General features: G+C 37.3%; 1 protein-coding gene across 17 annotated transcripts in view; it reads left to right on the top strand.

Moving 5' to 3' along the window:
- Window positions 1-26191, top strand: part of nrxn1a (neurexin 1a) — a 1705359-nt gene that overhangs the window by 144797 nt on the left and 1534371 nt on the right. For 11 of the 17 annotated variants that reach the window (XM_069931391.1, XM_069931388.1, XM_069931395.1 and 8 more), the window contains one exon: window positions 754-837. The exons of the other annotated variants lie outside the window; for them this stretch is intronic. In XM_069931391.1, coding sequence (XP_069787492.1) covers window positions 754-837 — 84 coding nt within the window. The remainder of the gene's footprint in view (window positions 1-753; window positions 838-26191) is intronic. 17 annotated transcript variants of the gene reach the window in all.

Below are 26191 nucleotides of genomic sequence, written 5' to 3'. Positions count from 1 at the left end.
GGGGAACTTCTTTACTCAGAGAGTGGTAGCCGTGTGGAATGAGCTTCCGGGAGAAATAGTGGCGGCGGAGTCAATTGTATTATTTAAGAAAAGGTTGGACAGGTATATGGATGAGAAGAAGATGGAGGGTTATGGGCATTGTGCAGGGAGGTGGGACTAGAGAGGGGTGTTTGGTTCGGTGCGGACTTAAAGGGCCTAATGGCCTGTTTCCGTGCTGTAAATTGTTATGTTATGTTATATACAAACATGGCACATGGCTTAATTTGCTGGTAAATTGTGGCAATAAAGATTTCAAAAGTATATGGAAACATATCTGTTTTATCCAGTGATACACAAAGCTATCTAGTTGGCATAAAATTAACACCTTAGTATATGCATGGCTTGTGATCTCTGACATAATTAACAGAGCTTTCAGAATTCCACATTTGTCACAACCATGTTTAACAGCTTTAAATGGGGAAGAGCAATAAGTGCAGATCTAAAACACACCACAGCAGTTTTAGAAAACCAAAGAATAAGTGGCTAAACCATAATTGCAAAGCAGTTATATTATTCCTTGAGGGATGAAGAATGTACACAAAAATCTAGCGTTTTGGTGAGTGTGAAAAATAGCTATATTTACAAACTTCAAAACAAACCCCATCTTCAGTAAAAGTTATATGAAAGTATTGTTTTCCTTACTTTTTTTAAAAATTCACTTAACCTTTTGTGTACAAAAGTACTTATAGGAGAATTTCCTTCATGCCTTTGCAGGTGAGTTGTCTTTATCCAGCTCTGGTGAATCCCTTCATGGAGCTATGGACGGTGCAAAGACCAGGAGGATGTCAGATCCTCCAGGTGAGTGAAGCCATCAGCAGCAATTGAGGATCACATGAGAAATATAGGTCTTTGATTTATCCTACACTTCACACAGATGTATTTTTTAAACCAGAGATTCCACAAAATCATATCTTATCCTATCTAGCAGGTAGTTCCTCTAACCTTCCCTAATTCCAAAATCCGTCTCTATTAACAGGCTGCAAAATCAGAAAATAAGAAGCCAAAATATTGATACACTTAGATATAATCACATTAGAGCAGAACATCAAAGAAATTATAAGATCTCTCCTCATCTTGACCTAATTCACCCAGATTCATTCAGCATCTGCAGGGTAAATGACCATAGATTGATCAAGATTAAACCAAAGGCCAGAAATAAAAGTGAACAAATTCAGAGGACTACTTTCAAAGAGGCAAGGTAAGATTTAAAACAGGTTTGAAGGATATATTTTTCATTTCACATGTACATTGTATGTAAAACTATGCAAGATGATTTATTAGAAATGCAAGACAAGAGTACACAGTGATCAGAAAGTTCACACGAAGCAGCAGAAACTTAATAAGATTAATAATGACTATTATAAATCATGCAAGAAAGCAAGAAAAAAGAGGTTTTGCTGGGAATCATCACATAAGAACGCAGAAATTAATTAAATAAATTTTAACCAAGTCAAATCCGGGTAGAAATGCAAAATTCCAAAGACAAAACATGCTTCTTAAAATAAAAGTTCAATGTAAAACAAACGTATGGTGCTATTTAGCCCCAAATAAACTCAAATGACTAATGTAATGAAAATATTTAGCAATGCAAGTAGGGAGCTATAAACCTAGATAAAATAATGGAATTGATGGCAATCCATGTCAATTGTCATAAAACTTTACTTGGAATTTCATGCCCATTTTCCATCTAAATTAGTTTAGAACAAATTTTGAGAATTTGATGAACTTTAAAATCAGCTCAAGCTTAGAAAGCTAAAGGTGATAATGTTGTGAGAAACATTGATTAGGATGCTGTTGCGTTGAAATTTCAAAATTTTAAATTGAAACTTGGTTTTGGAATTCAATGCTAATTTTTCAAATATATGAGGGAAAACAAACTCTAAAAGCCAGTAGAGCCAAACAAAATTGCAGCCCAGAAAATCAAAACATACATCCTGGCTGAACAATAGCATAAAATGGAATGTTAGGGTATCATCTAGTTTAATAAAATGAGAGCCGATGATAAATAACACTTGAAAAATAAGGGATACAGAGAATGCCCATGGCTTATGCTGAATCGAAAGGATAGATTCGGAAAAAAGCTCTTTTGGGGACAAAATTGTTTTGATTTTTTTTTTGGCCAGTGCAGCCTACGAATTTAAAGATGGAGTTGGAATAGTGTTTGGCCACACGGTCATGGCTGTACAGGGAGTATAGTAGGTGGCTGAGCATTCTCCTTTGTTTGGCACTATTGTGAATCTAGAGTTGTACAAATTAGTAGTTAGTATGGAAACAATTAGTATGGAAATATCATTTCACACTGAGCAATTAAATCAGCGAAGTGGTGCTTGCTCAAGACAGAAAAATCAAACTTTAGTTATGTTACCAGTAGATGGCTCTTCACATGGATAATGAATTATTTGGCAGAATGTTCCAGATAAAATAATGAGTTTAAAGTACCCTGGAATCATTTAAGAAGAAAATAGACATTAGTAAACAGAAATTGATAGGTTGCTGTGGACAGATTCATTGAAATGGGCAGAATGATGTACAGTCTCATAATGTCCAATCGGGCAATGTCCAACTGCATATATGTTCATGGACCCATTACATTTTAATAGATTATCCATTGCCTATTTCTACATTTATGCTGTGCATATTTTTATGTTACAAATTGAAATCAGTATGAGGTAATGATTTAATTGAAGCAAAACAATTATCCGGTTACATCCGCTGGTCCTGTTCTCTAATCAGAGAACGGATGTAACAGGACAATATGATGTTTGCACAATGTCCAAATTGCATACATCCTATTTCATGGAACGTCTCATGGATGTTAGGTGACGCTTGACTGTAATTGAATTTGATGCAATTAGTTGAATGGATGGATGTTGCCATCAATTGACTTAATCATTGTGGTGCAGAATTAACCATTGATGCAAATGTCTTTGGCTGAATGAGTTAGAACCATTGTGTCCTTCTGAGGCATTCCTGTGAATGTTTAGATAACAACTTTCTTTCCTCTTTGTGGTTTATGTCTTATTTTAAATCGGCACCAGGCAAGGTTACTTTAAAGCTTTCCAGAATTAATCAGAAATGTCATTGCATTTCAATTTTTTTTGTTTCTGCAATTATTTTGTTGTAATATGTTTGGATCCAATGATTTTGATGACAGTAAAATTGTCTTCACAGAATAGCTTCAGAGCAAAAGGAGCCATTTGGGCCATTAACTCAGCATCAGCTCCAAACCAGAAAATTCACCTGTCCATCTCTCGAAAGCACTGTAAAATTTCTTTCTTCCTTTAGCCAAAGAACGCAAAACTTGAACATGCCTTCACCATGACACTTGGCAGTACATTCCAGACCCAAATGAATCACTCTGATTAAAAAAAAAATTAAGTCTGTTTTGGTTCTTTTGATGATCTTCATTCTTTGTCCCATTTCTTTACCTGGACCTGTCTGCAAGTGATAATATTTTCCTTAAATAACTGCAGCACATTTTCACCTAACTTGCTAACATAACTAAAGTTCTTCATCTCTCAAAAGCATTGGGATAAAGCTTCTTTGCAGTCATCCAAAGGATTTGTATCTTGCAGAAAATATAGGCCTGTTATCATTGTGCTCTGTCCATCTTGCAGAAGTCCATGACCAGTTTCTTAGTCTTGTTGACATTGAGAGAGAGGTTTTTGTTATTATCAAACCACTAGTCCTTTATCTCCTTTCTATCTTCTGATTTGTTGTTTGAGATCTGGTGTACGATAGTGGTGGCATCAAGAAGGTCGATCTGACGTTTGGGGCAGTAATCATGGGTGTAGGTGTGCTTGAAGTTGATGTTTGTGCTGGTGGCCTGCTGGCCTCCTGTTCGAAATAAGCATAGAATGTTTTAAGTTGGTCGGGGGTGGAGATCCTGTTGCATGCCATTTTTCCTTATACTCTATAATCCCATGAATATCTTGCCACTATCACCTGGTGTCTGAGAGGTTAATTGAAGTTTGAGCTGAACTGATTTTGTTTTCAGTGCGTACTCAGTAAGGACAGCTTTGTGAGTGGCTTTCTTTGAGATCTCTGGCAGGCATTTTCATTTCACTGTTGACTGCAAATCCAGGCCAATATTTATACTTGCGTTTAATTATATTACAATTGGTGGTGTTCAGGTGTTAACTGTGGTGTTCACATTGGCTGTACCACACAAAAGTTAACATTTCTGATACCATGTTTAACTAAAGCAACTTTGTTCTCATTTATGTTGTTTCCAGTATTTTCTTTGTCTTTTTGTTTACATGTCCTAGGGACCTCTTTAGACCAAATCGATTATGGTAACCAATTTTTTCAGGGAGAGCAAATAATGAATTGTCATAAATTTTATTCATTTTTGCCTGTCAGTGATATTTTTTTTTATTCTCAAGTAGCTGAGCATGTGGGAAGGCAATGACATAGAAACTTCCACTGAGATATGAAAGAACAGGACAAGCAATTATGTATCTCTGACCATCCAAAATGAATGTTGCAGGAGGTAATATTGACAAGTCTTAAAATGAAAGAAACATATTAAGATTATTTAATTCAATATTAAATTTGGTGCAAATAGTGAAATAAAAAGAAGAAAACATAAGATGGAGAGAGGGACCTTTAAAAGTTTAACCACTCCAGGGACCAAGCATCGCTACCTCTCCTGAACCATAGTGCATTTTTTTAATGGTTGCAGGGAAGATTCCATAACAATAAAAGGAGTAGGTATTGAATCCACACCAGTGATTTTGACATAAATTATTTTATTCTACAGTTCTTTCACCCACCCACCCAACCATCCTTCCTCCCCCTCATTGCTACTGTCCCCTTCCTCCTTTCTCCACCTCTCATCTCCTGCCTATGCACTCCCATCCTCTTTTGTTCAGATGCTTGCTGGCATTTTCTCATACATGATGAAGCGCTCAAGCCCGAAATATCAGTGATGTATCTTTGCCTTTGCTACATAAGGGACACTGTTTGACCTGCTGAGCTTCTCCAGCAGTTTGTGTTTTTACTTGAAACACAGTGCCTACAGAATTTTGTGATTTACTTATTCTTCACTGTGGTTTCTTCACCTCCGTAATTGAGTCAGCTCTCAATTGTATCTGTTCCATATGCTGCACCTCCATTCTGCGCCATCTTCACCCATCCAGGGACAAGGTTCTCAGTCCATTAGTCTCCGCATTCAGTTACATTATGGTGTGTAGTACACAGCACCTTCTAATTGATGCTACAAAGTGATGCATCAGTCTCTCTCCTATCCACCCCTCTCCCAACACCTCTTTTAATGATTTGCTGGTCCATTGGTAAGGCATCAAAGTATTTAAGACCATGTCACCATCCACTGGTTAGCCAAGTTAATAAGTAATTGTTTATTGTATTAAGATAAAATGCTGCAGGAATTTCAGTGGCCCACTTGCTTTCAATTTACGTGGCATGGTTGTGGAACCGGTGAACAGTCACATTCACCTTTAATTTTAATGGCAAAATCCATGATAATTTCCTTTTTTTTTGTTTTTACAAAGTAGTGCAAAAGTCCCAATAACATGAAGAAAAGTTTAGCCAAATATATTTGCTCAATAACTTGCTTACTCTTTCATGGTGAAAAAGATGAGCTATTATATAGTGTCTTAAATTTTCAAGGTTCAGTTTCCCATTGTTTCAGACTGAGAAGTCCACAGGTGAAGGTACAAATAAACATTCTTCTTACTTAGGTACACTAGCCCAGTGATTTAGAATTGGATCATTCGCATTGGTGCCTGCACTGAATATATACATTCAATAGAGTGGAGTGTATAAAAAGTGCCCCTTTTTATTTCAACCCATTACTATGGTATTATCAGTGAATTTGTAGATGGTGTTGTCGTCGTACAGAGCCACACAGTTGTGGGCCTATAGCGAGAAGAGCAGGGGGCTAAGAATGCAGCCCTGTGGTGCTCCAATACTAATGGAGATTGTGGAAACGTTCCTACCAGTCTGGAACTGAGGAAATTCAGGATCCAATAACACAGTGATCTTGGAATTGGCTGATCAATTTTGAGGAGATGATGTTGTTAAATGCCAAACTGCAGTTCTTGATTCTATTTGAAGACATAGAAAACAGTTAATCTGTAAAATTCCACAGAAAACCTGATAGTATTATGTATTTCACACTCTTCTGTACTTGCGAGATGGTGTTTGTAATCAGAGATGTTGGTCTTCAGCATGCCCTTTTCTTCAATAGGAAATGCAGCACATTGAAGCCTTGGTATCATTAGTGAATATTATCATAAATAATACATCCAATAGACCATGCAATCAAATTAGCCTCAACTCGAGTCACTTTTTGTGTCCTATGCATTTCTCTGCCAATTCTACTTCTAATTTTGACCAACCATTCTTTGATAATTCTGTTTGGCTTCCTCTGTTTGGCTCCGATAGCTCAGTGATTAGAGAACTGGTCTTGTAAACCAGGGATCGTGAGTTTGTTCCTTGTTGGGGCATCATTTCTGTGTGGGGCCCTGGACAAAGCGTCGACTCTCTGTCTTCCTCATGGTAGACAAAGTTAAAGAATTTCATATTTGTTCCATTCTAAAGTTAGTATTACACGATAAAAATGGAAACTTTACCTTTCTTTTGATATTTATTTTCATGGTTAGCATGAATGCTTTTCTACCAAATTATCTATTGTGCTTAAGTTTTATTTTAAATTTGTGATCACCAACCCACCCCTCCCTATTTAGGTTCATGTTTTTCCATTGATGGTCTTTGGCTGTAGTGTAAACACCTTCTTTATCTGCACTGTTTAAATCCATTAATAATCTTTTGATACAGTTTGAGAAGTTTTGGGAGAGGCTAATCTCTGCCTGCTTTATCTTTCTGTTGCATAAAACCACTCGATTTTGGTGACAGACTTGTAAATCAGCAATTCATCCAGTTTCTCAATATTTTTGAAAGCATGGAACAGGCTTTTTGAGGCAGGTGTAGGCTGTTTTCCTTTGTATGGCTGCTGCACTAATTAATTAAAACTGCTTTCCTGGATTGAGTGACCCCATAATTTCCTTAATATTCAGAAATCTATCAGTCTCTGAGGTAGAGAATTCCAAAGATTTACCACCCTTGAAGGAGGAAATTTTTCTTCACCTCTTTTCTGTATAACTAACCCTTCATTATCATATCTGGCTATAACCATAACGGCAGGAGGAAGTGTGTTTCCTCTAATTTTCCAATTAAGCGCCATGATTTTAAAAAAAATATATTTCAATAACATTCTTCTAAAATCTAATAAGTATTGGTCCATTCTGCTTAACTTGTCAATAATCATTAATACCACCCCTGCACATACTGAAGAATAAATCCAGCAAAATTAAATTTGCTCCATTTTTGCAAGTGTATCCTTGCTGAGGCAAGGAGATCAAAGCTCCCCAAAATACCCTGGGAATGATCTCATTAAGGCTCGCGATAATTGCACTATGATGCCATCAAGTCTTGTACTCAAAACTTAACCAATTTAAAAATATTTTTTTCTGCTATCTCTTTCAATACTTTGGAGTATGGGGCATCAGATGCTGGAGATTTTTTACATTCATTTCCATTAATTACTCCCCCGCTGTTTTTCTTTCTAACGATATTTGCAGTACCTTGTTTACTATATAATGAGCTCTCTTTATTTCCATGATTTGAACTAAATATGTAGGTTAATCATAAGTTTATACAACTTTAACATAGCTTCCTACTTTTCAATTTTAATCAGTGTGAACCTCAGTATTTTAATTGTCTTTTTGACAGATTTTCCATGTGATATATGGCCACCGCCACCATTTTATCCTGTTCAAATACACCGGCTGATGATTACAAGGATTGAAATTAATTTAGTGATCAATCACTGATTTTATAATTGTCAATTTTTAAAATCATGCCTTCTCCATATTGGTCTGATTTTTGCCTCTACAGATTTTTAAATTGTTCTTTTGATTGTTTGGGGAGAAATATTTAATGAAATAATAAGTTGATATGAGACTGCACTGGTCACTCCAGCCCTCATTAATAAATACTATTTCGCCATCCTTGGGCATTGCTTTTGTCTCTCTCAATCAAGAGTAAACCCATCTCATCAGGAGGACCTCTTCTCAACTCTTGACAACTGACATTTCTTAGTAGAGATTCACAGGTTAAATTATTCACTGAAACTGGAATTGAACTATCAGTAATGAAGTGAGTGAAAAAGCAAACTGTTAAGGAAATGATGTGTTTTTACCATGCCTTGCACTAGCCTGACCCAACGCAAACTTGTAAGAAATGATCAACCCAAATAGTTCACTGTTGATAAATATTTTTCAAATTTAAAAAAACCATATCTGTACTTAACATGAAATTACTTAATTTTATGATCTGTTATTGTCTTTGTACTGATATAACATTTACCAGAATTTATTCACGCAATGTCTAACTGCGGGTTGCACACAATTATCCAGTGACAATTAAAGTGAGTTTTCCAAAATAGCAGAATATTTCATTGCTATTTTGTACACTTGGATTTTCACTTGAGAAGGTCAAGTTTGTAGGCCAAGAGTGCAGAATGGGAATGATATGTGTTGTATTTGCATATTCTGGTGGCATCTGATGGGAGTAAATGTATATTGTGGGAATGTTCAGCAATTGTGCTCTAGGTTTCCTCATATTGCTGCTTTCATCTTGTGGAAATGTTCTAAGAACAGCTCATTGTGATCAGATTAAATATTGATCTATTTTTTACTTGCATTATGCTCTATTTTGTTAATTCTTTTCTTGAAGGCATTGATTGGGAAAATCAGATCTTAAAGTTGGGCTTGAATGAGGGAAAAAAAAGATTAATTGCTATTTTGAGGCAGGTCAAATTTGAACAGATGCCAGACAGAAAATTGTATGAGCTATGTATTCATCAGGAATCTGTGCTTGGAAATGGAATCAGAGTTTTGAAATTGAAAATTACAAAACCTGAGTAAATTGTTTACAAATTAATTACCAAGTCAAAAGGAGAAATTAGAATGTGAACTTCCAGTCAGGATTCATGCAACTACACCCAAGGTTTCCGAGTTGCATCATGCTGTCCATCTGAGATTTCTTAGCATCTATATTGCAGCTAGTGATGTTACAACATACAGTGCTGGAGGAGTTCAGAAAGTTAGTCAGCATCGATAGGCAAAAATATAGACAGTTGATGTTTTGGGCTGGAATTCCTTCATCAGGAATACCATGATTGGGCAGTAGCTTGCATAACAGTGTGGGGGATGGAAGGGGGAAGAGCATTAGCTTGCAGGTGATAGGAGAATACAAGTGTGAGGGAGAAGATTAGAGCTGTGAAGGGAGAGGGACAGAGAACCGAGAAAGATGTGCATTAATAGAAGGAAGTTAAGGAAGAGAGAGAGGTTGGGAACTGGAAGATGCAGAGTGTGGATGACAGGCAGGTGAGGTGAGTGGGGTAGGAGAAAGAGAAGGCAGAGAAATGAGGGAGAGTGGGAATGAGGGAAATTTGAGAAGTTTATATTGATGGCAGCTGGTTGGAGATTTTCAAATTGGATTGTAAGGTGCTGTTCCCCTAATCTAAGTGTGGCCCAAACCTGGCAGTTCATGAGGTCATGGACAAACATGTCAATGTGGGAATAGGAGGTGGAATTGAAGTGGATGATCCTTACTGTTGAAGAGGACAGAATAAAGCCGCTCAGTGAAGCAATCCCCAATCTGCATCCACTTTCTACAATGTAGAGGAGACCTCACCAGGAGCACTGGATTGATAACTGATTCACGGATGGTGTGATCTTGCCTGGAAGGACTGTTTGGGACCATGATTGGTGATGATAGAGGAGGAAGGGATCCAGCTTGAAATGTAATCTCTGGGCATTGCTTTTGTTGTAAAGTTAAAATCCATGAGGTATCTGACAAGTCATGAAGTAAAAAACTAAGCTCAAGATCACTGGGATAAGAGACTGCAGATGCTCAAATCTGAAGCAGTAAAAAATCTGCTGGAGGATCTCAGCAGGTCAAGCAGCATCAGTGCCAGAAAAGAATGGTTAAAGTTTCAGGTCAGAGCCCTTCATCAAGACTGAGTGTACAGATGAGAGACATCACAAAAATGAGGACAGTGTGGGAGGGGTTGGACAGGGACCAGAGGGAGGTTGGTGAGCCAGGGATGGGTGAGGGATGACTAACAAATGGGGGAAGTGATAGGTGGAGTTGGGACAACTCGTGAACAGTTAGCTTAACTGTTAGTGCAATGTTCTCACAGCGCCTGTGACCTGTGTTCAAAACTGGCACTGTCAGAAAGGAGTTTGTACGTTCTCCCTGTGACCTGTGTGTTTTCCTGGGTTCTATGGTTTCCCACCACCCTCTAAAACATATGGGATTATGTTAATTGGGTGTGATTGGGCATCACAGGTGTCAATGGCTAAATTCAGCTTCTTCCATGTTGTAAATAAATGAAGGTAAAGGTCCCATTATTGTCATGTAATACTACATTTAAAATGTAGCATACATGAAATTATTTAACTCTTTTTTTCTACGGTAAGGCAGAGAGTCGCCACTTTGTCCAGCACCTGGTGTTCCTAGGCAGTCTTGCCTCCAAGTACTGACCAGTCCTGAGCCTGCTTAGCTTTTGAGATCATCAGAGAATCTTAGGCATATTTAGGCTATTAGGTGCACATTTAGGTAACATTTGAAATAAAAAATAATGCACCTTGTCTTCATTATACTGCACATCACATACTCCTAGTCCTGATGAAGGATTCTGATCTGAAATGTCAACCATTTTTTTTTCCTCTCACTGATATTGTTCAATCTGCTGCATTCCACCAGCAAATTGACTTAAGATCAATATAATTCCTTACTGGGGGCTAATACAAGATTAAGTAGAGAAGGCAACATGGTCATTTATGTTTCTTAATTTTGAAAAAAAAAATGCACAACTTTGCCAGCATTTTATTGTGAAAAATAATTAGCTCAGAATTAGAATTTTTTGTCATGAACATGTCATGAATTTCATTGTTTTGTGGCAGGATTATGGGTGTAAAAATTGCTACAAGTTACCTTTTTTAAAATAAATAAATTTGTGTAAAAGAAAAGAAAAAAAATGAAGCAGCTCCTGTGTTTCATTGTCCATAAAGAAATTTGATGGCACAGGGGAAGAAGCTGTTTTTGTACCATTATGTGTTTGTCTTCAGGCTCCTGTATCTCCTTCCTGATGGTAGTAGTGTGAAGAGAGCATGCATGGCCTGGGAAGTGAGGGTCCTTGATGATAGGGGCTGCTTTTTTGAAACTTAACCTCTTGTAGATGTCATTAATGGAGTGAGGACATGCCTATTATTGAACTAGCTGTGTTTACAACAATCTGTAGCCTTTTCCTGTCCAGTGCTTCGGCATCTCTATATCAGAATGTGATGCAACCAGTCAGAATGGTATACCTGTAGAAATTTGAGTCTTTGGTGATATGCCAAATCTCCACAAACTCATCACGAAGTATAGGCTTCATCATCTTTGCATCAACATGAAGGCCCAAGGAGAGATCTTCAGAAATGTTGAACCCAGCAATTTTATGTTCTTTACTCTTTCCACTCCTGACCCCTCGATGAAGACTGGTTTGTGTTCCCCTGGTTTTTCCTTCCTGTAGTCCACAATCAGTTCCTAGTTTTGCTAACATTGAGTGCAAGGTTGTTGTTGTGACACCATTCAATTAACTGATCTGTCTCACTCCTGTAGACTTCCTCTTGGCCATTAATTCTGTTTACATTTGAAGCAAACCTGATAGGAAAGAGGTAATTGGTAGAAGGCATTTGGTAAAGTGCTTAAAATGTATCGTCAGAATGGATGGAGATTGGTTCCAAGAAAGTTGGCTTGTTAAAAACCATGAGATCCAAGAATCCCAGAGTGACTTGTTTCTCATGAGCATTTAATTAAGCTGTCAAACATCAGGCAAGAAACAAAGAGCAAGATTTTGATTGGGGTAATATTCAAATTTTTTGCTGAAAGTGGATGTAAACGAGCACATCGGGTTTCAAATCAAGTCAACAAAGAGAAACTGGAATGGGTTCTATTGATTTATTCAACTGTAATTAGCATATCTCAAACGTATATGTCATCAACTAAGCTTCAGCCCACTTTGTGCGAAGTAACAGTAATTAAAATTTATTGATTTAACCTATTCACTGGACTTTTCAGTTGATTTGATCTCAAATAAACATTTATTCTTGGTGTTACAGGTCGTCTTTGACCTCCAACCTACACGAGTTATGTCCATCTGCACATACAACCAAATTTAAAAAAAAAACTTTATTAAAACTACTGTACAAATACATTTTTTGTATTAAAAGTTCCCCACTCCCCAATGCAGCCCAAAGTTCCACTCTTGGCGGCAGCCCGAAGTAGTCCCCGCTCCCCTGTCAGCAGCCTGAGATCCCCGTCCCCCCTCCCCTTGTCAGCAGCTCGAGGTCCCTGTTCCTTGATTTATGACCAACCCTGAGTTACAACCAATCCTTTGGTTGCCATTATAGTTGTAAGTCAGGGACTACCTGTATATTCATTTCTTGACTTGTGATAGGTATCATTTCTCTCAATTCAGTATTTTGCTGCTCTTTCCACAATCTCCACTAGATTAATTTCTAGGAGAGATGCCTGAACATATAACTATTTGATATTACCTTGTTCAACTCCTGCTGTCATTAAGTGATCTGCATGTACAATTGATTTTTATCTCCTATTTTTGATATTATTTGAACTATGACTTCAACTTCCATTTTTAATTTGCCAGGGTGGTGTGAATGCACAAAATCGACCACGTTGAGGTCAGCTGTTTTTCTCCATGACCATTAGTACAATTCTGTTCTATTGCAAGAAAATGGGATAAATGCAGATGAACAAAAAGATTGACATGGATGTTGTGGACCAGTGTCCATTTCTGCGCTGTACAACTTTATGACCCTATGACTGTGACTTGAGACATGATTTCTATCTCAACTTCCTCTCTTCCACATTTACCTGAACTAAATTGTGTTTTGAGTCTTCCATACTTTAACACCTCATCAAAAAAATAATTTGCTGTAGAATATGATGTTGTTCAGTACTTTGCAAGTTTCTAAATTAACATCTCAAAGTTAAATAACACGTGCTCCTTTTGAACTTATTTGAAAATTTTCACATATCTCTTGGCTAATGTGTTGCATTATCAGTTTCTTTTTCACAATTATTAATGCCTAGTCTCTGGAAAGGTATTGTTAGCTTGCCCCTCCAACCTTATTTTGTTATCAGTGTGATAATTTTTTTAAGCTGCTGCTTTCATGCTTGCAAATCCACAATAAATGTGAAATTATTTTTTGAAATTTTTATTTAAAAATGATTCCATACACATAATCATAGCCACATACAAGATAAAATAATCAAATATTAATATCAAGTCCACTATATATGATGGTATAAAACCCCAACACCCTTAACAAAACCCCAAGAAGAGAAAAAGAAAGAAATAATAAAAAGAATAGAAAAAGAGAAATAAGTGAAAGTGAGATAAACAAGCATAAAAGCCTGTTTGCCAGAGGACAGCTCTCCACACACTGATCTGACAATTTATATCCTTTAATTTTTCTAAGGAGGTTAACAAGGTTTTGGTTTAGGAAAACAACTATAAATTAATTCCCTCCATTTGTAAATATGGGCATCAAATTTTCAAAAATACATCATATTTATTTCTCAGTTTACTAGTAATGTTCTCAAGAGGAATGCAACTATGCACTTCTGTGTTCCATCGCTCCATAACGAGGTGGGTATCTGATTTCCATGTTACTGCTCTACATTTTCTTGCTACTGCCAAGGCAATCTTTATAAATTCTTTTTGAGATATAGATAATTTCAATTTTGATCTTATCCTTTCAATATTACCTAATACAAATAACCTTTGGTTTTGTGGGAATTTAATTCCTGTAACCTGTTCTAAATAAGTTGCCAAATATATCCAAAAAGGTCTCACTTTAGAACAGTATGAAGTAGAATGTGAAAAAAAGTACCTATCATCTGGCCACATCTAAAACACTGGTCTGATAAGTCTGATTTAAATCTATTTAACTTCTGTGGTGTGAGATATAATTGATGTAAAAAAAATTATATTGAACTAATCTATATCTAACATTTATAGTTTTTGTCATACTATCTCGATATTACCCTGACCAATTTTGTTCTTCAATTTTAATATTTAAATCTGCCTCCCATCGTTATCTTGACCTATGTATCCCCTGTTTGGGAGTCCACTTCTGCAATAAAATGTTAATCAAAAAATGATGCAAGAAATCTCACTTGAGCTGCCTTATAATAGTTTTGAAAATTTGGTAACTTTAAATCTCCGAACTCAGACTTCCATGTCATTTTATCTAAAGAAGGTTTTGACATCTTACCCTTCCAAATATATCTATTTAATTCTTGAAAAAAACTTTTGTGGTAATGTTTGAAATAAGTATAATACTCTAGGAAATAAATTCATTTTAATCCAATTAACCCTATCCAATAATGTTATTGGTAGAGTCTTCCATTTGTTCAAATCTTCTCCAATTTTCTTAAGTAAAGGTAAGTAATTCAATTAGTATAAATGATTTAATTTATTATCTACCTGTATCGCTAAATATTTTATTCCATTCATTGACCATTTAATTTAGGTATATTGTTGGCCCTGAGTGTAATCCCCTTTAGTAAGGGGTGTGACAGTGTGAGCAGTGGAAAAAACACAGCCACCACGTTCAGGGTTGTATTCACTAGGTCGACTGGCCCTTCTCTTGCTTGGTCTTGGGAGTGGCTTGTGTTTGGCTGGCTCCTGGTCATGCTACCTGGTTGAGGACTGCTTTGTTCTCCCTCTTCGTGTGCCAGAGGGCATCCACACAGGCTGCTGCTCTCCTCGGGTTCAAGAAGTTTTTATCTGTGATAAGCAGCTAAATGTCCGCCGACATCTGTTCCAGGAATATCTGGCAGAAGAGAAAACAAGGTTTGAGGTCTTCTGCCAGGGTCAGCATTTTGTTCATTAGCTCTGATGGACTATTGTGCCCAAGCCCATTTAGGTGAAGGAGCCTGGAAGCCCATTGCTGGGGAGTTAGACTGAAAATTCCAAGCAGCAGGTCTTTGAGGGTGATATACTTGCCCATAGCCGGGGGATGGTGGATGATGTCGTCCACCCTCGTGCCATATCTTGGTCCAGAGCACTCATGACATGATAGAACATCGTGGAATCTGAGGAGATGTTGTGGAGTTGAAATTGTCCTTCTGCCTGCCTGAACTATGTTTTCGGTCGGTGGGTCCAAAAGGGGGGAAGCTTGATGGAGACAGCGTTAACCTTTGGTGAATCCATGGTGTTTTGAGTCCAGAAAAATGTCTGGGCTCATTGGGGTCACCACTATGGAGGTGTGAGCAGTGGAAGAAATGCAGCCACCACGTTGAGGATCATTACCGACTGTTTTTATTCAAATTCAGCATGCCCCTTTAAGGGCAGCATGAGCTCAGTCACTTGGTGCATTGTGACATCTTAATCGCTGCCCAGTTTGCGTGCTGGAAGGGATGCTGGAGTCAGAGAGAAACCTCTGATGATGCCTTTTCCCCATGGCTGCCCTGCCATATGGCAATACAAGCGGGGTCAGTTCGCCATTAGGATGTGCACTGCCATAGGGGCATAATTTCACTTCTTTCGCAATTTACTTTGAAACCCAATACCCTCCCCTATTCCTCCATTCTTAAATATAATATCTGTAACAACCTATTGGTTCTGTAACATAGATCAAAATATCGTCAGCAAATATATTCATTTTATATTTCTGTTGATTAACTTTAAATCCTTTAATATCAGGATCAGACCGAATCAATTCTGCAAGTGGTAATGGTATACTTGTCCACTAGATCTGGTGAACACAAATGGTGCTGAAACCTAATAGTTTGTTATGACTTTAGTCTTAGGTTCTAATATAAGGCTCTAACCCAATTTACAAATACCTGTCCCATCCTGAATCTTTCAAACACCTTAAACAAAAAGTCCCATTCTCATCTATCAAATGGGTTTTCTGTATCTAAAACCACTGACACACTTAGATCTCCCCTTCTTATCTGCAGATTGTCTCTTTTTACAAACACTCTGATCCATATTTATCAACTTTGGTAAGAATTTTGGCAATCTATTTGCTAAAATTTATCTTATAATTACATTTAACAATGTAATAGGTCTATATGATGATGGCTTTAAAGGGTCTCTGTCTCTTTTTGATATTACTGCTATTATTGCAGCAGAAAAAAAATTCTGGGAGAGTGTGTTACCTGATCTAATACTTCCATAAAAGGAGAAATCAACAAATCTTTAAATTCTTTATAAAATTCAGATGGAAAACCAGATTTATTACTTTGAAATGAGCTTAATGCTTCCTTCACCTCCACTGGAGTGAAGGGGGCATCCCATTCCGCTTGGTCTCTTAAACAATTTTGGTAGGCTTATTTGTGACCAAAAATCTGCTATTTTATTATCATCTCTCTGTAACACCGATTTATATAACTTAGAATATAATTGCTTAAGAGTTTCATTGATTTCTTCAGGTTTGTAGGTAGTTGCATTTGACTCTAACTTAATTGCATTAATCATTCTTGTAACTTGTTCTGTTTTCAACTGCTAAGAAAATACCTTAAGGGCCCTTTCACCTAACTCATAATATCTCTTCTTAGTTCTCATTATTGCTTTCTCTGTTCTATATGTTTGTAATGCATTATATGGAAGTTCATTATTTATAATTCTTCTATATTTTTCCGTGGAAGTCCATCTTTGCAGATGTTTTTCTAAACATGTTATCTCTTTTTACAATTGATCTATTTCTTTTGTAGAGTCCTTCTTAATTTTAGTAGTATAAATTTTAATTTGTCCTCTTAAATATGCTTTCATTGCATTACATAAAATGAATTTATTATTAACTGAATTAGAATTAGTTTCGAGAAAAATTTGAATTTATCTCGACAAAAATCACAAAAATCTGGCCTTTTTAATAACATTGAGCTAAATCTCCATCTATAAGTTGAATAAAAGGAGTAATCTCTCTCACTTGGGTGAATTCTTCTCCATACCTTTTAAATTCAGGTCGTTCATTAATGTCAAGGTGGCTTTCGCTAACTTTGCCCTTGTTAATGCTCTAGTTGATCTGTCTAAAACTGGATATTTACAAAAATTGAAATCTCCAGATAGTAAAATATTCTGATGTGCTTCTGCCAAATTAAGAAATGTTTCTTGTATAAATTTTTTGTAATGCACATTTGCTGCATATATATTCAGAAGAGTCCAGAATTCTGCAAAAATTTGGCAATGTACTATAACATATCTTCCTCTAGGGTCAATTACTATGAATTGTATTGAGACTTGAATGGTCTTCTTTATCAAAATTGCCGCTACCCTTGCAGAATTAAATGAAGCTGTGACATATCCCACCCAGTTTCTTTTTAATTTCTGATGTTCTGTTTCAATTAAATGAGCCTCTTGTAAAAGAAGTAGGTGTACTTTCATTTTTAAAATGTATGTCAGTATTATTTTCCTCTTCACTTATCTGTTTAGTCTGTTAACATTAAAACTTTAAAAAGTTCAATATGTTACTCATTGATATTTAATGTAGTTTAAATCCAGTGACATTTTCCTTTCGCCTCTCTCCTCGCAACAACTGAACAATTCAGGTATTTATTGTCTACTGTCTGCTCTCATCTCTCAGTTCTTTTAATAGGTTAGCATTTGTACAATCTTCTTCCTGTCGCTTTTTACGTTTCTTACCTTTATTTGTGGAAACTTTTATCTGCTTTGTTTCTTCCTCTTTTTGATCTTCTTTCTTTTCATTGCTTTCCTGTGTCAAATAAAGAAATTTCTTATTGTTCTTGTCGTAACAATTGGTATTAATTGGAGACAGCAATATCGCTGCTGGCTCCAGCAACACCTTGGAGCTCTTCTGGTCTGGCATACACGTTTTCCCGTGCATGTGCCATTTGGCATCTTCCTCTTCAACACCATCACCTCTAAGAGGCAGTCTTATGGGACGGAAGAAGATCGGATAGCCCCCAGAGGGGCTCGATTCATCCGAGGATGAGCTCTCACCCCAACTCCCAGAACCATTGAAACGGAAGGCCTTATTTATTTGTCTTTTTGATGTCCTGTCTGTGTTTCTGATGGGCCAGCGATGGTTTTCCCTCTTTCAGGTTTTATTCTTAGATCATTGTAAGGTAATTCTTTAGCAGTTTTGATTAAATGTACTTAGCTTATTTTGCACTTTTTAAACTAATTCCTGGTAGAGTCAGATTTCCAATTCCTGACCCTACTGCATCAAATGACATCTCTCCATGAAACCTTTTCAATGCACTTGGTACACAGCTCTGTATCTCCTTTTAATGCAACCCTTTCCAACTAACAACTACAATCTATGCTTTCAATTTTTATCTATTTTTAAAATTCACTTATGTTTCTAAAATTGTTAAACTTTTCATTTTGTAATATATATTTGCTTTTTGGACTCTCTCCATTTCTTTACATGGAAAATTATCATCTCCTATTTTCTTTTTTTTAATTTTTTTATTTTTCACACCATAAACCACATTGACCATGATACATATATTTTCATTTTCAAATATATACAGCGCCATTTTCTCCACCCCCACCTCCCATCCCACCCTCCCTACCTCCCCCCCCATCCATTTAAAGTACAAAATCTAAGATACATTAAACCAGTCAAACAATGTTGTCATGCAATAAAAATAAACAAGAAATTTCCACTGAATCAATTCTTTTCATTTCCTTCTCCTTTCGTTAATTTAGGTAGTGAATGTCCCCGGTAGGTTTTCTCTATTGTGTTTCATGCAAGGCTCTCATATTTGTTCAAATATTTCAATATTATTTCTTAATCTATATGTTATTTTTTCTAATGGAATACATTTATTCATTTCTATATACCATTGTTGTATTTTCAAATTATCTTCCAATTTCCAGGTTGACATAATACATTTTTTTGCTACAGCTAGAGCTATCTTAACAAATCTTTTTTGTGCACCATCCAAATCAATTCCAAATTCTTTGTTTTTTATGTTACTTAGGAGGAAGATCTCTGGATTTTTTGGTATATTGTTTTCTGTAATTTTATTTAATATTTGTTTTAGATCTTCGCAAAATTTTTCTACTTTCTCACATGTCCAGATTGCATGAATTGTTGTTCCCATTTCTTTTTTACATCGAAAACATCTGTCAGATACTGTTGGGTCCCATTTATTTAACTTTTGAGGTGTAATGTACAGCCTATGTATCCAGTTATATTGTATCATACGTAACCTCGTATTTATTGTATTTCTCATCGTTCCAGAACATAACTTCTCCCATGTTTCCTTTTTTATATTTATATTTAAACTTGTTCCCATTTTTGTTTAGTTTTACCATTTGTTTCCTCATTCTCCTTTTCTTGCAGTTTAATATACATATTTGTTATAAATCTTTTGATTATCATTGTATCTGTAATCACATATTCAAAGTTACTTCCCTCTGGTAACCTCAGACTGCTTCCTAATTTGTCCTTCAAGTAGGATCTCAATTGGTAATATGCCAGCACTGTATCTTGAGTTATATTGTATTTATCTTTCATTTGTTCAAAGGATAATAATCTATTTCCTGAAAAACAATTTTCTATTCTTTTGATCCCTTTTTTCTCACATTTTCTAAAGGAAAGGTTATCTATTGTAAAAGGGAGTAACTTATTTTGCGTCAATATTAGTTTTGGTAATTGGTAATTTGTTTTATTCCTTTCGACTTGAATCTTTTTCCAAATATTGAGTAGATGATGTAATACTGGAGAACTCCTACGTTGCACCAATTTTTCATCCCATTTATATAATGTGTTCAGGTATCTTTTCCCCTATTTTATCTCATTCTAATCTAGTCCAATCTGGCTTTTCCCTTGTTTGATAAAAATCTGATAGGTATCTTAATTGTGTGGCTCTATAATAATTTTTAAAGTTTGGCAGTTGTTAGCCTCCTTGTTTATACCATTCTGTTAATTTATCTAGTGCTATCCTCGGTTTCCCCCCTTTCCATAAAAATTTCCTTATTATTTTCTTTAACTCCTTGAAGAATTTCTCTGTCAAGTGTATTGGCAATGCCTGAAATAGGTATAATATCCTTGGGAAAATGTTCATTTTAATACAGTTTATCCTTCCTATTAGTGTTAATGGTAAATCTTTCCAATGCTCTAAATTGTCCTGTAATTTTTTCATTAGTGGATAATAATTGAGTTTATATAGATGGCCGAGATTTTTATATATTGGTATACCTAGGTATCTGTCATGATAATGAATATGTATGAGATGTACCGGAAGTCACGTGGTATGAGAGAGAGATAAGAGCACAAGCAGGAGAACAAAGGAAACAGGAGAATAAAGACACTCAGTAGTTTACCTGATAAAACTTGTGTTTAATGTTTCATTAACTTCACATTTCGGGCCACAAATGTGACATTGGCGACGAGGATGAAAGAAGCTTGAAGAAAAATTAAAGACTAAAGAAGATTACAGAGGATTACAGAGAACTTCAAGGTGATAAGAATTTTCTCTTTGACTCATTACTTTTGGGGCTGGAATATGTCCTCATGGCTGGTGCAGACGGTGACTTTCTAACACATGCAAGCACTGTAAGTGTGAAGTGGAAGGCATGGCTGGAAGAATTTGAATCCTACGCCGACAGTCGTGGCCTATTTCTAGAAACCGGTACGGTTGAACAAAAAGCGCAGAGAAGGGCGTTACTTCTTTTCACTGCGGGACCCGCAGTTCGGGAAACATTTAAGACACTTTTGAATACTGGAAGAAAGGATGAGTACCGGAAAGCGGTAGATGCATTAAATGCACACTATGTAATGACACCGAATGCTATATTTCAACGCCATTTGTTTTGGAGAACGAGACAAGAAGATGGCCAGACAATTGCTCAGTATGTGACGAGACTATGCTAGCTAGCTTTTGGATGCAATTACATGCCAGCTGATTTGGACAACCAATTACTGGATCAAGTCGTACAGCACTGTAGATCAGATTAACTCAGAAGACGTCTACTGGAAAGAGGAAGTGAGTTGGAACTCACCAATGCTTTAGCCATTGCTGCTGCATTAGAGGCTGTTGAGGGGCAATTTCATACCATGACCCTGAAGGTCAACTCAAGCCAGCAAGTTAAGAGGCTATCGCATAACCAGCCAAGATGTACGTCGACACAGGACGTGGAGTGTTATCGATGTGGAAACCGAGGTCACTTTGGAAAAGACCCATATTGCCCGGCCAAAGGCAAAGTTTGCAGAAAGTGTGGAGGTAAGGACCACTTTGCAAAGAAGTGCAAAAGCAAGTCCAATGCAGACCAGAAGAGGAAGAGTACAACTTCCAAAGGCAAAGCCTGGGGGAAAGGAAAGTATCCTGGAAAGAAAGATACCATTTGCCAGATAGACGGTGACAATGATGATACCCAGGAGGGACAGAGTTGTTACCAATTTACGTTGAATGATGTACATCATGAGAAGGTCCCAGTGATCATTGGTGGAGTGACAGTGCAGGTCATTGTAGACTCAGGCAGTGACAGTAATGTAATTGATCGACATTTATGGGAGAAGTTGAAAAGGAAAAAGATCATCTGTACCTCAAAGAAGTGTTCCAAGGAACTGTATCCATACACAGCAACCAAGCCATTGCAGACCATTGGATGTTTTACTGCAACTGTTGAAGCTGGAGATAAGTACACCGAAGCAGAGTTTATGGTCATAGAAGAGAGGAGAGAACCATTGCTGAGTAGAAGCACAGCGCAAGACCTGGCAATACTTCATATTGGAGCTTGTGTCAATTCAATTCAGTCATACGAGGATATGAAGCAAGAATTCCCCGCAGTCTTCCAAGGAGTAGGAAAGCTGAAAGGTCGACAACTGAAACTAGCGGTGGATGAAACGGTCAAACCCAAGGCACAACCAATGCGCCGAACTCCGTTTGGACTTTGTGGGAAAGTCGAAGCCAAAATTAAAGAATTGATCGAACAAGACATTATTGAACCGGTGGAACATTCGACACAATGGGTCAGTCCCGTAGTGATTGTGCCCAAACCAAAGGGTGACATAAGACTATATGATGACATGAGAATGGCCAATGAAGCTATAATTAGAGAACGATACCCTATACCAACAATGGAGGAAATACTTCAAGAACTAACTACCAGCAAGGTATTCTCAAAAATTGATCTGAAATGGGGCTATCATCAATTAGAGCTGGATCCAGGTTCCCGAGATGTGACAACATTTGTGACTCACTGTGGATTGTATCGTTACAAGAGACTATCATTTGGAATTAATGCAGCTTCGGAGATCTACCAGTATGAAATCCATCGAGTGATTCAAGGCATTCCTGGAGTTGCCAACATTTCTGATGACATCATAGTCCATGCACCAACGAAGGAAGAGCATGACAAACGGTTGAGGCGTGTACTATCTAGACTACAGGAGGCAGGCCTTACCGTGAATGGAAACAAGTGCCAGTTCGGTGTGTCAGAAATGGACTTCATGGGACACAGACTTATACGGGAAGGACTAAACCCTGCAGAGGCCAAGGTGAAAGCTATTGCAGAGGCACGTGCACCTCAGAACGCAACAGAGGTGAGGAGTTTCCTGGGATTGGTTAATTTTTGTGCAAAGTTCATTCCTAATTTCGCTACAGTGGCAGAACCACTAAGGAAACTAACCAGGAAAGGTGTACCATTTCATTTTGGATCTGAGCAGAAGAAAGCGTTCACAGCGCTGATGCAAAGCCTGACAGATGCAAAAACTCTTGGATATTACGATCCGGCGGCATCAACCAAATTCATAGCGGATGCCAGCCCGGTTGGTTTAGGAGCCGTGTTGGTCCAGATGCATGATGGAGGACCAAGAATCATTGCCTATGCCAGCAGATCGTTATCAGATGTGGAAAGAAGATACTCTCAGACAGAGAAAGAAGCACTCGGACTTGTATGGGCCTGTGAGAGGTTCCATGCATATTTATACGGCATTGAATTTGAACTCATCACAGATCATAAGCCATTAGAGGTGATCTATGCACCTAGATCCAAACCATGTGCCAGAATAGAGAGATGGGTACTCAGACTACAACCCTACAAATATAAAGTAATCCACATTGCAGGGAAAACAAACATTGCAGATCCGATGTCCAGATTGGTGAAGGATGGTGGTCCACAATCCAAGTCAGAATTGGGAACAGAAACAGAGAGCTTTGTACGCTTCGTAGCTTTTCAGTCGACACTGAAAGCTGTGACTACGAAGGAAGTCGAGAGAGAATCCGAACGTGATCCAGAACTCATGGAAGTAAGACAATGCATACAGAGTGGACAATGGGACAAGTGTACTCACAAGGCTTACATTCCCATTAGAGATGAACTTTGTTTCATCGGACAGTGTGTATTAAGAGGTTGTAGATTGGTGATACCGCAAAGGTTGAGACCAAAGATCGTATCCTTAGCGCATGAAGGACACCTAGGTATTGTTGGTACCAAGCAAAACCTCAGCACCAAGGTATGGTGGCCAGGTTGTGATAAAGACGCAGAGAAATTTGTTAAAACTTGTCACGGATGTCAAATCACAAGTAGGAGTAATCCGCCAGAACCGATCCGGAGTACGCAACTCCCGACTGGACCATGGATCGACGTAGCTGTTGATTTTCTTGGACCTTTACCGACGGGTGAATCAATTATGGTAGTGATAGATTACTACAGCAGATACTATGAGTACGTGGTGTTGAAGTCCACAACCACTGAAAAAACAATACAAGCGTTAGCAGAGATATTCGCAAGATATGGATTACCTGTTACATTATACTCTGACAATGGTCCACAATTCATTTCAGAGACATTTGCGGAATACATGAGGACTACAGGTATCCACCATCATAAAGTAACTCTGAAATGGCCGCAAGCCAACGGAGAAGTAGAGAGACAAAATCAGTCCATTGAAAAACGATTGTGGATTGCACACGCTGAAGGACAAAATTGGCGAGAAGCATTGCTATCTTATGTGGCTGTCTATCGAGCAACGCCTCATGCAACCACTGGAAAAAGTCCTGCAGAAGCATTTTTTGGGAGAAAAATCCGCACAAAAATGCCAGAAATAAAGGAAATCCGAGATGACCAGGAGATGAGGGACCACGATGCTGAAAAGAAAGGTGCAGCAAAGCTGTACACAGGTTCAAAACGTGGAGCCAAGTACTCAGACATCATGCCAGGAGATAATGTTCTAGTGAGGCATGAAACTGGTGGTAAGCTAGACACACCTTATTACCATCAACCCTATACTGTCGTATCCAGAAGTGGCAGTATGGTGACAGTCAAGTCTCCGACTGGAGTCCTGTATAAGAGAAATGTATCAGGTGTAAAAAGGTACCAGTCCAGAGATACATCGAGCGAAGAGGTTGAAAGGCCAATACGAGATGCTGAAACTAAGAGACCTGATGATGTTCCAGAGGCAGTTACCAGCACTCCTGATGAAGTGACTAGAGCGCCAGAAACACCCGAAGCCATGACGAGCAGCATTTCCGACGCTGAGAGTGAACAACCGAGAAGCGACGACAATATCGCAGGCAGGCCGAAATGAAACCGGAAAGCGCCCAAACAATACGAAGACTTTGTGCCATAGTTTTAATAAGAACTTTGGGACAGTATTTTAATCTTATATCATAAAGTGCATGTCTGAGTGCTGTAGGAAGTAAATTTTATGTAGTTGATTTATAGTATTACCATTAGTTACGAATTTTGTAGGTTTCCGAGGGATATTGGTAAGTGAAGGTAAAGTTTATTTCTGATTAAAGGAGGGATGTCATGATAATGTATATGTATGAGATGTACTGGAAGTCACATGGTTTGAGAGAGAGATAAGAGCACAAGGAGGAGAACAAAGGAAACTGGAAAATAAAGACACTGAGAAGTTTACCTGATAAAACTTGTGTTCAATGTTTTATTAACTTCACATTTCGGGCCACAAATGTGACAGTATCTTATTGCTTGCATTTTTCATCTGAATGGTGATTCCTTCTTAAATTTTGAGAAATCCGCATTATTCATTGGCATTGCTTCACTTTTATTTACCTTAATCTTGTAACCCGACACTTCTCCATATTCCTTCAATATGTTATATAATTCTTTTATTGATAGTTCTGGTTCTGTTAAGTATACTATAACATCATCCGCAAATAAACTGATTTTATATTCCTTGTCTTTTATTTTTATCCCTTTTATATTATTTTTTGTTCTTATCAATTCTGTTAGTGGTTCTATAGCTAACACGAACAATAAGGGTGATAGTGGGCATCCCTGCCGTGTTGACCTGCTTAAGTTAAATTGCTTTGATATATAACCATTTACTGTCACTTTCGCCAATGGCCCCTTATATAATGCTTTAATCCAATTAATATACTTCTCTGGTAAACTGAATTTTAGCAATACTTTGAATAAATAATTCCATTCTACTCTGTCAAAGGCCTTCTCTGCGTCTAAAGCAACTGCTACTGTTGGCGCTTTACTCTGTTCTACTGCATGAATTAAGTTAATAAATTTACAAATATTGTCTGTTGTGCATCTTTTTTTTTAATAAATCCAGTTTGGTCAAGATTTACCATTTTAGGTACATACTCTGCTAATCTGTTTGTTAATAGTTTAGCTGTTATCTTATAATCTGTGTTAAGTAATGATATTGGTCTATATGACGCTGGTGCGAGTGGATCTTTCCCTTGCATTAGTATTACTGTAATTATTGCTGTTTTACATGAATCTGGTAAGCTTTGTGTTTTATCAGTCTGTTTGATTACTTCCAGGAGGGGAGGAATTAATAAATCTTTAAATGTTTTATAGAATTCTATTGGGAATCCATCCTCTCCTGGTGTTTTATTATTTGGTAATTTTTTTATTATCTCTTGTATTTCTACTATTTCAAATGGTTCTGTTAATTTATTTTTTTCCTCTATTTGTAATTTTGGTAGTTCAATTTTAGTTAAAAATTCATCTAGTTTCCCTTCTTTCCCTTCGTTTTCAGTTTGGTATAATTGTTCATAGAATTCTCTAAAGTTTTCCTTGATCTCCGTTGGATTATATGTGATGTGATTGTCTTTTTTCCTTGATGCCAATACCATTTTC

This window comes from Narcine bancroftii, chromosome 4, assembly GCF_036971445.1.
Source record: "Narcine bancroftii isolate sNarBan1 chromosome 4, sNarBan1.hap1, whole genome shotgun sequence".
Classification (NCBI taxonomy): domain Eukaryota; kingdom Metazoa; phylum Chordata; class Chondrichthyes; order Torpediniformes; family Narcinidae; genus Narcine; species Narcine bancroftii.
The sequence above is the reverse complement of the archived record's forward strand: the minus strand, read 5'-3'. Positions and strand labels throughout refer to the sequence as shown.